At 45.0% G+C, this 14,044-nt stretch overlaps 2 protein-coding genes across 5 annotated transcripts in view; one reads left to right on the forward strand and one right to left on the reverse strand.

The window, feature by feature from the left end:
* Window positions 1–705: 705 nt before the first annotated feature.
* Window positions 706–9,502, forward strand: LOC110532004 (interferon regulatory factor 4). Of its 4 annotated transcripts, none has more exons than XM_021615575.3 (9): window positions 778–974; window positions 1,063–1,236; window positions 3,844–4,033; window positions 4,151–4,236; window positions 4,743–4,794; window positions 4,879–4,977; window positions 7,581–7,967; window positions 8,133–8,251; window positions 8,565–9,502. In XM_021615575.3, exons 2-9 carry the CDS (start codon window positions 1,063–1,065, stop codon window positions 8,619–8,621), a joined length of 1,164 nt encoding a protein of 387 aa, XP_021471250.2. In that variant the 5' UTR covers window positions 778–974; the 3' UTR covers window positions 8,622–9,502. The 4 variants fall into 4 exon arrangements, with proteins under 4 accessions (XP_021471249.2, XP_021471251.2, XP_021471250.2 ...); XM_090184238.1 differs by having other exon boundaries at window positions 782–974; window positions 4,915–4,977; XM_021615574.3 differs by having other exon boundaries at window positions 706–1,236.
* A 1,140-nt stretch (window positions 9,503–10,642) lies between these two features.
* Window positions 10,643–14,044, reverse strand: part of LOC110532003 (uncharacterized) — a 37,357-nt gene continuing 33,955 nt past the window's right edge. The window contains 3 exon segments of the mRNA XM_036987919.2: window positions 10,643–10,835; window positions 10,837–11,256; window positions 11,501–13,255. Coding sequence (XP_036843814.2) covers window positions 10,779–10,835; window positions 10,837–11,256; window positions 11,501–13,114 — 2,091 coding nt within the window. The 5' untranslated portion in view covers window positions 13,115–13,255 and the 3' untranslated portion in view covers window positions 10,643–10,778.

Below are 14,044 nucleotides of genomic sequence, written 5' to 3' on the forward strand. Positions count from 1 at the left end.
GCTCTGATCGTTATGCCTAACTAATAACTAAGAATGCATCACTTCAGATCAGTAGCGGAGCGTGGGTAAAATCACCAAGGATTCCAAGCCAGTATTAAAAAAAGCCATATACTGCAACCTACAGTATGTTGTGATGACTGCGTCGTTTGCTCTATAACTCATTCGTTCATACGCCGCTGTGATATACGATAAGGCCGCGACAACAAAAAGACAATTGATGGGTTATAGAGAAAACAACACAAATATCACATCGTACTGTACCGTAGGTTGTAATATGGCTTTTTTTTACTGGTTTGGCTTCCTCAGTGATTCTATCCACACACCGCTACTGGCACACATCACCACTGCTGCTTCCAGACTCTTACTACACTGCACAATTTGTACACTTGCCCCCAGCCCCCTTCCCCAATTGTGCAATCCTGTAATACTTATGCTAAAATATTTATTCTATTCTACTGGGCCATTTACTATATGTTCGATTTCATCACGGTTGTTGCATCGTCAAGAAGGAACCTTGTGTATCCTGTACATACGACTAATAACACTTGAAACATTTTATGAGATCAGTTGTTTCAGACATAGGCTATCACCGTGTGCAATAACGGAACGTACTGCATAATGTTCTACAAGACATCTCCGAGTCAAATCATTTGTTTTGTTGATTTAAAAAAAACTTCACACCTCGCTTTATTTTCACTGTAACGTCACACCTCCCTGCACTCTGAGAGCTACCTGAGCCTATCTAGTCAGAAACCGAAAGTATTCTAACTTTAGCCCACTTACTTTCATTTTCGTCTTGAAAGGCGTCAAACCACTCCAACAATGCGTGGTGATTACCTTCATGGGCACATTTAGCTATGATTTAACTAAAATAAATAGTTGAAAAGATTGATATAGCCTTATTGAAACAAATACATTTTGTTTTTGCCTGTTAGTCTACAGTAGGTACATGTACAAAGACGGATCATGTGATTGTGAGTAGGCCTACTTGTGGTCTGTACATGGCCAATAATAACTTTTGAATATTTTTTTTAAAGTATTCATTTAAAACATATTTTCAAGATGGAGAAGGCAGGCACGAACATGCATCTGAGAGAGTGGCTGATAGCGCAGATAGACAGTGGAAAGTACGCAGGACTCACCTGGGAGAACCAGAACAAAACTATGTTCAGGATCCCATGGAAACACGCGGCAAAACAGGACTATAATCTGAATGAAGATGCAGCCCTTTTCAAGGTTAGAATGTTTATTGTTTCTAGCCTTTTTTGTATTTGTATTTATTAGGGATCCCCATTAGCTGCTGCCTCGGCAGCTACTCTTCCTGGGGTCTTGTGAGTTATGCATGGGTTCCCTAGTAGTTTTAAACAGACAGCTCGGTACATTCAGGTTGTCAACACTTCTTACAAAACAAGTAGTGATGAAGTCAATCTCTCTTCCACTTTGAGCCTTGAGAGATTGACGTGCACATCATTAATGTTAGCCCTCCGTGTACTTTTAAGGGCCAGCCGTGCTGCCCTGTTCTGAGCCAAGTGCCATACTTCGAAGTCCCTCTTTATGGCACCAGACCACACTACTGAACTACTGCACCTAATTTAAGCCTACTTTCTAGTAGGCTTAAATTGTCTACTGTCTAGGTGCGACAAAACTATGGCCTGCCTTGTTGATAGTGGTGTTAGGAAGGCAGAGCAGCAATTTATTATGGACAGACTTCTGCCCATCTTAGCTATTGTTGTATCAATACATTGTACCTTTATTTAACTAGGCAAGTCAGTTAAGAACAAATTCTTATTTTCAATGAAGGCCTAGGAACAGTGGCTTATTTGCCTTGTTCAGGGGTAGAATAACAGATTTTTTACCTTTTCAGCTCAGGGATTTGATCTTGTTACCTTCTGGTTACTAGTCCAACACTCTAAACACTTGGCTATCTGCTGCCACAAATTCATGGTTACTCCAAGCAGTTTAGTCACCTCAACTTGCACAATTTCCACATTATTCATTACGAGATGTAGTTGAGGTTTAGGGTTTAGTGAAGGATTTATCCCAAATACAATGCTTTTAGTTTTACAAATAGTTAGGAATAACATATTCCTTGCCACCAATTCCTAAACTCAAAGCCAGTGGCATGTAATTAGTAAAGATTGAAAAAGTAAGGGGCCTAAACAGTTACCCTGGGTAATTCCTGATTGTACCTGAATTATGTTGGAGAGGTTTCCATTAAAGAATACCCTTTATGTTCTGTTAGACAAGTAATTCTTTACCCACTATATCGCAGGGTGTGTAAAGCCATAACACCTAAGTTTTTCTAGCAGGAGACTATGATCAATTATGTCAAAAGCTCCACTGAAGTCTAACAAACCAGCCCCCACAATCTTTTTATATTTCATTTATTTCAGCCAATAATCAGTCATTTATGTAAGTGCTGTGCTTGTTGAATGTCCTTTCCTGTAAGCCTGCTGAAAGTCTGTTATCAGACTTTGTTTACTGTAAAATAGCATTGTATCTGGCCAAACACATTTTTCACGAGGAAGTTTACTAAGGGTTGGTAACAGGCTGAGTGGTTGGCTATTTGAGCCAGTAAAGGGGGCTTTACTATTCTTGGGTAGCGGAATGACTTTTGCTTCCCTCCAGGCCTAGAGGCACGCACTTTCTAGTAGGCTTAAATTGAAGATATGGTAAATAGGAGTGGCAATATTGTCCGCTATTATCCTCACTAATTTTCCATCTAGATTGATAGTTGGTGGCTTGTCATTGTTGATAGACAAAAATTATTTTTCCACGTTCACTTTACGGAATTCAAAAGTGCAATGCTTGTCTTTCATAATTTTGGCAGACACACTTGTGTAGTGTCAGGATTTGTAGTGTCAGCATTTGTTTTGGTGGCATATCTAAGTTTGCTTATCTTGATTACAGTTATTTTTTTGCATGTTTGTCTAGGTACATGTGCAAAGAGGGATGAAAAACATAACTCTATCCTTTATTTTACATAATATTTGTACAACATCATCAAATAGAGACCCCCCAGAAGATCCATGCAAAATAAAACCTGTGCTGTGAGGTGGCAAAATGTTGTCCAAGTCAATGCAGATTGATCAATGTTATTGATTTCGTTTGTTTGTTGCTGGAACGGAATGTTCATATTCTGTATATTTCTATTTGACGGTGATGTTTTGGTGGTCTCACCTACCGTAGCTATCTTACAGTAAGATTAATGAATGCACTTGCATAAGTCACTCTGGATAAGAGCATCTGCTAAATGATTAAAATGTCAAATGTAAATGTTATACATCATGTAGATCTCATAGTACTGTATTGAATTATTTTCATAATACATTTTTTTAAATATTGATGTCACAATGTATAATTTGTTAAACATGACTGTGTAAAACCTAGCAGTACTACTTATTTCTCTGTGTGTGTGAGGCAGATGTATAGGATTTTGCAAATGCTGAAATGAAACCATCAAGTGATTTTAAAGGGAAAGGGGATACCTGGTCAACTGAATGCATTCAACTGAAATTAGTCCTCCGCATTTCACCCAACCCCTCTCAACCAAATACGTCTGTCATTGCCATAGTGAGAGGAAAAAAAATTAAACAATAAAAGCTGATTTACCAACAATTCTGAAAATGGTTATATAGTATTTTGGAATGAAACTCACTCAATCCTCAGTGTAAGCCACCAACTTATTCCTTATGTCTTATTTGGCACTCATATGCACTCAAATGGTTATTCATATTGTGTGTGTGTGTGTGTGTGTGTGTGTGTGTGTGTGTGTGTGTGTGTGTGTGTGTGTGTGTGTGTGTGTGCGTGCATACCTTTATGTGTTGTGTTTCCAACTACCAGGCGTGGGCAGTGTATAAGGGGAAGTATCGAGAGGGGAGGGACAAGGCAGACCCCACTTCCTGGAAGACTCGTATCCGCTGTGCCCTCAACAAGAGCACAGACTTCCAGGAGGTCCCAGAGCGCAGCCAGCTGGACGTCTCCGAGCCCTACAAGGCCTACCGTATCCAGACAGCAACACGCAGATGCTCAGGTACCAGTAGCCTCCATTTTCAGTCTTCTCATGAAGCACGAGTCTAGAGAGCTCAGAGCCCCGTATGGGTTTACAGTGTGAGTAATTACTCTCTAACCCTCCTTCTCTCTCTCTCAGAATCTCCTGAAACTGAAAGTCAGGCGATAATCCAGACCAGGAGCTCCAGTGCTCACCTGAGGAACACCATCACACACCATCCACAGGTAACACAACGGTTTGGTTTTCAATGCTGTATGACAGGTGCGTAGTTGCTGCCATCTAGAGGACACCTATTGCAATAACTTTAGATTACGTTGGGGATGAATTTTGCACACTTGCACTGAATGTTCCTTAACAAGTCAGATGATTTATGGCCGTGCTGCTGCTCCAGTTTCAACTGTTCTGCCTTATTATTATTGGACCATGCTGGTCATTTATGAACATTTGAACATCTTGGCCATGTTCTGTTATAATCTCCACCCGGCACAGCCAGAAGAGGACTGGCCACCCCACATAGCCTGGTTCCTCTCTAGGTTTCTTCCTAGGTTTTGGCCTTTCTAGGGAGTTTTTCCTAGCCACCGTGCTTCTACACCTGCATTGCTTGCTGTTTGGGATTTTAGGCTGGGTTTCTGTACAGCACTTTGAGATATCAGCTGATGTACGAAGGGCTATATAAATACATTTGATTTGATTTGATGATGATTTGCTGTGAATATGTGTTTTCCCTCAGTTTGGCTGCCATAGGGAATCAGAGGAAAGGGATGGAAGAGTCAACCCCAGTGGTCAGTATCAGCCTCCATGTATGTGTGACTGGTAGCTGAATGTTGAATTAGATATGATATGTGTTTGTGTTCTTTCCCGTCAAGGGAGTTTGGACCATGTACACTACTGTTCCAACACAGGGACTCCCCAGATGGACAGCTCTGCTACCTTCTCCATATTCAGCCCCACACCACAGATCTCTGGTGAGACAATACACTGCAGAGTTATTCAAATTTGAGTGGGTTAATGCTTGATTGATTGATTGATTTATTTATTGATTGATTGAAGGCCCTATGCAATCAAAAATGTGATTTTCCTGTGTTATATACAGTACCAGTCAAAAGTTTGAACACATGTACTCATTCAAGGGTTTTCCTTTATTTTTGCTATTTTCTACATTATAGAAAAATAGTGAAGACATCAAAACTATGAAATAACACATGGAATCATGTAGTAACCAAAGAAAGTGTTAAACAAATATTTCATATTTTAGATTCTTCAAAGTAGCCACCCTTAGGCTTGATGACAGCTTTGCACACTCTTGCTTTTCCAACAGTCTTGAAGAAGTTTCCACATGTGCTTAGCACTTGTTGGCTGCTTTTCCTTCACTCTGTGGTCCAACTCATCCCAAATCATCTCAATTGGGTTGAGGTCGAGTGATTGTGGAGGCCAGGTCATCGGGGCGGCAGTGGTTAGAGCGTTAGACTAGTATCCGGAAGGTTGCAAGATCAAATCCCTGAGCTGACAAGGTAAAAATCTGTCATTCTGCTCCTGAACAAGGCAATTAATCGACTGTTCCTAGGCCGTCATTGAAAGTAAAAATTTGTTCTTAACTGACTTTGTCTAGTCAAATAAAGGAAAAATAAAAAAATAAAAAATCTGATGCAGCTCTCCTTGGTCAAATAGCCCTTACACAGCCTGGAGGTGTGTTGGGTCATTGTCCTGTTTAAAAGCAATTGTCCCACTAAGCGCAAACCAGATGGGATGGCGTATTGCTGCAGAATGCCATCGAACCTCCTCCTCCATGCTTCACGGTGGGAACCACACATGCAGAGGTCATCCGTTCACCTACTCTGTGTCTCATAGAGACAGGGTGGTTGGATCCAAAAATCTCAAATTTGGACTCATCAGACCAAAGGACAGATTTATACTGGTCTAATGTCCATTGCTTGTGTTTCTTGGCCCAAGCAAGTCTCATCTTATTTTTATCCTTCAGTCGTTGTTTCTTTGCAGGAATTCGACCACAAAGGCCTGATTCACACAGTCACCTCTGAACAGTTGATGTTGAAATGTGTCTGTTACTTTAACTCTGTGAAGCATTTATTTGGGGTGGAATTTCTGAGGCTGAGGTAACTCTGGGTCTTCCTTTCCTGTGGCGGTCCTCAGGATAGCCAGTTTCATCATAGCGCTTGATGGTGTTTGCAACTGCACTTGAAGAAACTTTCAAAGTTATTGAAATGTTCCGGAGTGACTGACCTTCATTATAACGTTTCAGGTAAGACCCTAGTGCAGACTATGTTGAAGTAACAATGTTAATTACAGCAACAGGGGCACGACAGGTCAAGGCAGGCAGCGGTCAATTATCCAGAGTAGTGGGGCAAAGGTACAGTACGGCAGGCTCAGGGTCAGGTCAGGCAGAGGTCGGTAATCCAGAGTATGGGCAACGATACAGGACGGCAGGCAGGCTCAGGGGCAGGCAGAGTGGTCAGGCAGGTGGGCTCAGAGTCAGGACGGCTAAGGGTCAAAACCAGGAGGGGGAGAAAAAGAGAGACTTGGAGCTGAGAAAAATGTTGGCTGACTTGACAAACAAGACGAACTGGCAACAGACAAACAGAGAACACAGGTATAAATACACAGGGGATAATGGGGAAGATGGGCGACACCTGGAGGGGGGTGGAGACGTTCGCCAGGACAGGTGAAACAGATCAGGGCGTGACATTCATGTCTTAAAGTAATGATGGACTGTTGTTTCTCTATGCTTTTTTGAGCTGTTCTTGCCATAATGTGGACTTTGTCTTTTACCAAATAGGGCTATCTTCTGTATACCACCCCTACCTTGTCACAACACAACTGATTGGCTCAATCACATTAAGAGGGAAAGAAATTCCACAAATCAACTTTTAACATGGCACACCTGTTAAATGAAATGCATTAATGAAGCTGGTTGAGAGAATACCAAGAGTGTCCAAAGCTGTCATCAAGGCAAAGGGTGGCTACTTTGAAGAATCTCAAATCTAAAATATGTTTTAGTTTGTTTAACACTTTTTTTTAGTTACTACATGATTCCATATGTGTTATGTCATAGTTTTGATGTCTTCACTATTATTCTACAATGTAGAAAATAGTCAAAATACATAATGAGTAGGTGTGTCCAACTTTTGACTGGCACTGTATATTTTTCCACACTCTGAGGTTGGAATAATACTGTGAAATTGTGAAAATGATGAAAATGTGTGTAAGAAGTTTGTAAATGTTTGAAAAGAGCCTGAGATTTCTGTCTGTTTTGTTGGGATGGAGTTTTGGCCTGTCTGGTGACATCACCCGGCGATAAATGAGTCAATAGACCAATGAGAAAGAGAATTCCAAACCTCACAGATAGTTTTGGCAAATGTCTTGCTTGAGAATGACTCTTTCCTAAGAATCCATTTTTGTAAATTTTTTACCATTTCAATTGAAATTGATCACGGTAAGGTGCTTAATTGTTACCTATGAATTATTTGATATTGAGATAAAAAGGACTGAATTTGGACCTTTAATTAGCATGTGTGTGTTTGCATTGCTTGTGTCTGTGTTTGCATGTGTCCAGACTTCCGTGTGCGGGTGTGTCTGTTCTACCAGGACCAGCTAGTAGTGGATGTGACCACCAGCACCCCAGATGGCTGTTTCATTCTACATGGTCAGGTGCCCCTGGGGAACGAGAGGATCTATGGCCCCTGCACAGCCCAACAGGTCCCCTTCCCCCCTCCAGGGGTCATCCACCTGCCCCCCGGTATCGCTGAGGCCATGGGCCGCCTGCTGCCCCACTTGGAGAGGGGTGTCCTGGTGTGGGTGGCTCCAGATGGGGTGTTTATCAAGAGGTTCTGCCAGGGCAGGGTGTATTGGAGTGGCCCTCTGGCCCAGCACACAGACAGGCCCAACAAGCTGAACAGAGAGAGGACCTGCAAGCTGCTGAATGCATCTATATTTCTGAAGGGTAGGGGCTTCACTAATACAACTTCTGTGTAGCAAACAGATGTGATATGGTGAGACAGCGAACCTGGCTCCCGGTCAATCCCTCTCTTATTCTCTCTCCATCCTTCTCCTTCTGTCTTTCCATCCCCTTCTCTCTCTCCACCCCTCCCGTTCCCTCTCCCCACAGAGCTTCAGGACTTTCTCAAGGGGGCGGGACCCAAACCTCGCTATGAGATTGACCTCTGCTTTGGGGAGGAGTTTCCCGACGCCAGCCCCCTGAAAACCAGGAAGCTGATCATTGCACAGGTGGCTAATGTAATGGGGTCAGGGGTCACTGTGGATTAGGGATTTCCTGTGCTACAGCAACTGACCATTTGCCTAGTTTAGTGGGCCCATATTTACAGTATGTTGATTTTGTAATTATGTTTTTGCCTGTACAATGTTATTATATTGTTATATAGTATTAATATGAAAAAAGTTTTTCATTCTATCAATCCAGGTCTTTCCCTCCCATTTGAGCAGTAAACTGTATGTATTCTGCAGTAGCTACCAGCAGAGGTCCTTGTAGTCATAGTCAGTGACAATGTCTTCCTGTCTGTGTGTGTGTGTTGGTGTGCAGGTAGTGCCCCTGTTCGCTGTCAACCTATTGCAGAGGTGCCAGAGGTTGGGACCATAAGAGAGACCACGCCTTCACACACACATCACCATGGGGGAGGAGGAAAAGGGTCAGTCACAACCCTCTCCCAGCACTGATGAGACCAGGACCCATCTCTAAGTAAACACTTAGGAACATTCCCCCCTGGTACCCTCCTGTCCTAGGCTAGCCAGCCATGATGAGGGGTGAGTCGAGTGTCGAGACACCCCCAAAAAAGATCTGAATTTGACTGCCTGTGTAAACACACTCATAGTTTTCTTAACCTACAGAAGTTGAAATATTGGTTTTATTTTTGGGTTTGACAATATAATCTACAGATAATGTAATCATTTTGCCAGTATACAGTATGTTTGATATCTTTCCTTAATATTTTCCTCATTTACGTTGTGTGAGTAGAGTATGTTTGTACAGTATCTTATATAATATGAAAAACGGCAGCAATTCATTCCTCCATTTACCTCATAATCAACTTGTGATTGAATTGTATGTGCAGCTAGAGTCTAGTAACTATATCAATGGTTTATATCCATTGTGTGATGTATGGAACTGTGACAGACTTATAGACCTGCCTATAGATCAGGTTAATCATTACAAATCTTTAAACCACTAAAAAATGATTGAAATAAGAAACGTTTTATCTTGTGCCATGAATTAAAAATAGTAGTATAAGTGCACACTGCTTGAATGCTCCCATAGTTTAATGGCAACGTTTCAGTCAGGAAAGATGCCATTATTATTAAATGTCATAGTATGGGAGTGTTGGACATCATTTTTTTCCTATGACATATGTCCCCTACAACTAACATAGTACATTGGCTGTGTGTACAACACTTTTGATCATGCATGTATGGGGTATGAAGTCACCGTCATTCAGTATAAATTCATAAAGCTTTTTTTAATTTTTACAATTTCTAGCGAACATCATATAACAGACTCACAATTTCAAAAATATACAATTTTTATAGCTATAACATTTACAAAGAAAAAAAAAAAACAGGTCAGGTTTTTTTTTGTTTTTGAAAAACAAACAAACTAAAAAAAGTTGAAAAAAACTAAAGTGAAAGAGTGTGCTGAATCAGAAAAGATACCCGTATCTGAGTTTTAAAATACTTTCAATCGTTTTTTTCCCTGCGCTCAAACATATACAGTACATGGAGAAAAGAAAGGGGAACAGAAGGGGTACAGAGTACAGTACAGAGGGGTCAAGTGTGTGTTCACAAAGCATCCTGTTCCAACCTGTTATTAGCACCATTACTCTCCTGCCGTTCCATCTTTTTTTAATTAATTTTTTTATGGAAAAACACTCTCGGGGTCAAGGCGAAGTGACACAGACCCACCTGTGTGGGAGAGGATTGTCTGTTACGCAATTTTCATTAGTGTTTTTCCTTCCGCTGAGATAATGTTAAGAACATATTGGAGGGCAATACCTTGGCGAACAAGAGATTAACATGACCCCCCCCCCCCCCCCCCCCCCCCCGTAACGAGAATAGTAAAAAGGCGAAGAGTAGCTGATACATTCATTTACCTTGCCTGCCCAGACCCACTGACCGATGGACTGACTGACTGACTGACAGTCAAACTTCGTATCAGAAGAAGCGAGAAAATCTAAAACTGAGAACGCATTACGAAAGTGACAATCAGAGAGGTTGCATTAAATCGGTTTAGCATATTTATAGAACATCTGTAATGTAATATATAGTCATATATTTATATATATATATATATATATATATATATATATATATATATATATATATATATATATATATATATCTCTGCAATAGATATCTTCAATAGAGCTTGCTTCCATAACCCTGATGGAAAACCGATACCCTGCAGAAAACACTGTCAGTAAGTAGACGTGTGGGACCACCATAACAAAAACAGTGTCTCACTCAACGTCTGTCACTGTGGAGCTCTCTGGGAGTCCTCAGACAGCTACCCCTGTCAGAGGTGTGCTAAGCGGAGAGAGGGGAAAGAGGGATGAAGAAAGAGGGCTATAGGCTCATACTTTGGGCAGCAGTGTGGACACAAGTAAAGTTGCATTTCTTTGTCCTTCCCTGCAACCCTGCCTTGTGGTCTCTCTACAGTGTGGCCATGTGTGTGCTCTAGAGACAAGGAGGGTGTGTTTGTGCTTGCATGTGTGTGTTTCTGTGTGTGTGTGCGCGTGTGTAAGCTCTACTGCCGCTTCCTATGCTTGGAGCCGTGAGGTAAATTGGTGGTCTTGTCAGTACCCGGTAGCTTCGGTAGTTCCAGTAGGGGGTAGGAGGTCGGGGGCGGACCATCGCCTCTTGCGTGAGCGTGGCTGCTCCTGGGTGGGAGGGTCTGCAGGGGGCAGAGGAAGAGGAGGAGGGGCGAGAGCAGGGGAGGGATGAGAAAGAGGAGGAGGAGGGGGAGGCGGGGGCATGTCTTCCCTGTGTGAGCTGGCGCCGGCCCTGGCCCGAGTGTGTGTGCGATGGCCCCGCGGGGCTGTGCGTGTGTGTGAGTGTGTGTGTGTGCGAGGTGTGTGTGAAGGGGTGAGGGCAAGGCAGATGTCTCCCTCGCTGAGTTGACGGCAGGATAGGCCGTAGAGCTGGGAGGTTCTCTGGGGACAGCAGGAAGACCAGCCGCGGTCCCGAACGAAGAACGGGTACTCCACCAGAACTGTTAGTAACTCCTACACAGACAGAACAACAACAACATATTCACAACAGTGCTGGGGATATACATCTTTTTATACTAAGGAGATGAAATTTAAATTAGGATTTGAAAAATAAGCAAATCTGTCGTATGTTTGAGTGATTGGAGAGGATTGCAAACGTTTGCTTATGTAGTGAATGACCAGTGCCTTTATTAAAATATATTGTCTAGAAGTGACTCAGATAGAGAATAGAAATCTAGAAGATAGATGAGCCCCTGACCTGAGTGTTGCGGTCTGTGAGGAGGACCTGCAGGTGGTTGAAGCCGTGTGTGTCGCTGGGGGCGATGAGCAGAATGGTGCAGGTGCTCAGGTGGAACTCCGGGGAGGTGTTGGCACTCCTTAGGAAGTCCTCCGTCCTCAGTTCCTCCACACGCTTTAGACGGCCCCCCACTAGCTCAATCAGAGATCCCTTGGCAAAATGAGGTAGGAGTGCTGGGGGGTTGTGGTGGTGGTGGGGGGCAGGGGGTGAGGTGGCCGTGAGGGGAAGGAGGGGGGAGGCGTGGGGACGTGAGTACTGCCGCCCAGGGGAAAGGTCTCCGCTGTCTTTGTCTCTGTCCCGTTCACTGTCTCTCTCCTGGTTGTCTCTGTCTTGTTCACGTTTTCTCTCTCTGTCTAGTTCTCGTCGTCTGTCTCGTTCTCTGTCTCGCTCTCGTTCCCTCTCTCTGTCGCTCTCTGTGACGTGGCTGTTGGGCTGCTCCTGAGGCGAGTGCTGTGAGTTCCTCATGGTGTGCAGGCCGTACTGAGGGCTGCCTGAGGGGCTGTACAGGGGGAAGGGCTGAGCCTGGGGGTTGAGGTGGTTGGACTGTAGGGTAGAGTACATCGACCCCAGGGAGTAGTAAATCTGGGCCTTAGCCGGAGAGCTCCCCAGGGGGTCCAGGAGCTCCCCTCTCCCTGCCCTGGGGTCTGCCCGATGGGGTTGGGGCCTGCTAGGGATCAGGGTGAGGGTCCCAGGCTTTGGCGTCCCACGGGGATCCCTGTCCTGCAGAGAGGAATGTGAGTCAGGGCCCTCCGGAGGTGGCGCTCGGGAATCTTGGAAAACCGCAACCGTCTGAGAACGTCCCATGGGATCCTCCTGGTGTCTCCGCCGCCCGTTGGCATGGGAACCGTGGAGGCTGCCGCCCAGCCTGGCCCTGCCGCTGGGTTCGTTCCCGTACTCTCCTGATGGGGGCGCCACCCTGGAGGCAGAGGCAGTCCTGCTGTCCGGGCCGTCCAGCCCGTTGGGCCTCTTGCCCAGGTATCTGTGTCTGCCTTCAGTCATGGAGGTGTCAGGACGGTAGAGGGGGGGCTGGCTGAACAGGTGGGAGGGGGAGAAGAGAGAGGAGCTATAGTCCCTTCGTTCTGTGTTGAAATAGGACCACATCTCTCTGGAGTCAGCAGGGAAGGGGCTCTTGAAGGAGGAAGAGGATGAGCAGGGTGGAAGGGGAAGGGGGATTTCACCTCGGAGCCACCTGGAGTGATGGGGGAGTGGGGAAGGGAGAAGATCATCCCTCCAGGAGGGTGAGCCTGACCCCCTCCTCTCTCCTACCTGGCCTGGGAGGAAGGGTAGAGGGACAGAGGGGGTATAAGGCAGGTGCCATGGCAGGGGGAGGGGGATACCAGGGGGTGGGAGGGGAGGTGGGGGAGAGGGTAGCAGACTGTGGGGGTTCGTCAGAGCCTCGTCGCTGTTCTCCCTGCACCCCTCATCTCTCCCTGAGCTGCCGACAGGCCGGGTCCTGAGGGGCGAGGCGGGCGGTTTGAACTCGTCCAGAAGGGTGCGCTGGTCAACCGAGCCCTGCCGGGATTCCCTCTTCTTGGGGGGGAGGCACTCTTTGCCGCGGTCGGGGCTGGGATTCATGGGTGAGCGCCAGCAGCGGCGGACGGGGGCGGCTAGGTTACATGGGACTCACGGGAAAACGAGGGCCGCAGAGAGAGGGGAGGGCCTCGACACGACATCACTGTCAGATCACTGACACCCTAGTCCTGAACGACCTATCACCTACACAGAGAGACAGGGGAGGAGGGGAGAGAGAGAGTGAACAAGAGAGGAGGGAGACAAAGGGAGGGAGCCGAGAGAAAGAGAGATTGAGTGAAGCGTGAACATCTCAGAGTGAAATGTGGACAGTCTGTCAGGCCTAGCTGTCAAGAATTGTTAGGACTAAGCAGTCAGTCAGCTCTGATACCCACAAACATGCAAACACCAGACACAGATTGAGGCAGAGTGATCTACTGTGGAAATAGACAGAGAATGTTTATCTCGCCTGTGCAACATTGTAATCATGGGTACTCAAGTACTATTTGAAAAGGTCCGGTCACACAAATTTCCTTGGTGGCAAGGTCCAAATGGATATTTTAATTTACTGTCAAAGAAAACAAACCCCCCCACTTTACAACCCATACGACTCCAAACTGTTCATACTGGTCACACTCCTCTTGTTGGCAGAGAGACACTTTTTGAAGTTTTAAAGCAACTTTCCTGCAATTTGACATATTTTGCCATTGGGCAGAGAGAAAATGTTGCCGTTTTTAAGCTCATTTACCATAGTTTATGTGTGTTCATATTATACCAGGGGTCAAAGCCCGTGTGAGTTCCAATTTTTTATTAGTCAGGACCCGTGGCCTGTATCGACCCCGTTCTGGGTCCGGGTTCGAACCCCCAGTCCGCCAGTTGAGTATGTATGGCTGCTGTAATGCTCTGGAGGTCGGCTTGCAAATACAATGCAGAATTGACTGAATTGAGCCCTGGAGTCTCTGAGGTCAACAGAACTTCAGAAAATCAACCCCCAAC

Source organism: Oncorhynchus mykiss, chromosome 9 (assembly GCF_057628025.1).
Source record: "Oncorhynchus mykiss isolate SJ-2025 chromosome 9, ASM5762802v1, whole genome shotgun sequence".
Classification (NCBI taxonomy): Eukaryota; Metazoa; Chordata; class Actinopteri; order Salmoniformes; family Salmonidae; genus Oncorhynchus; species Oncorhynchus mykiss.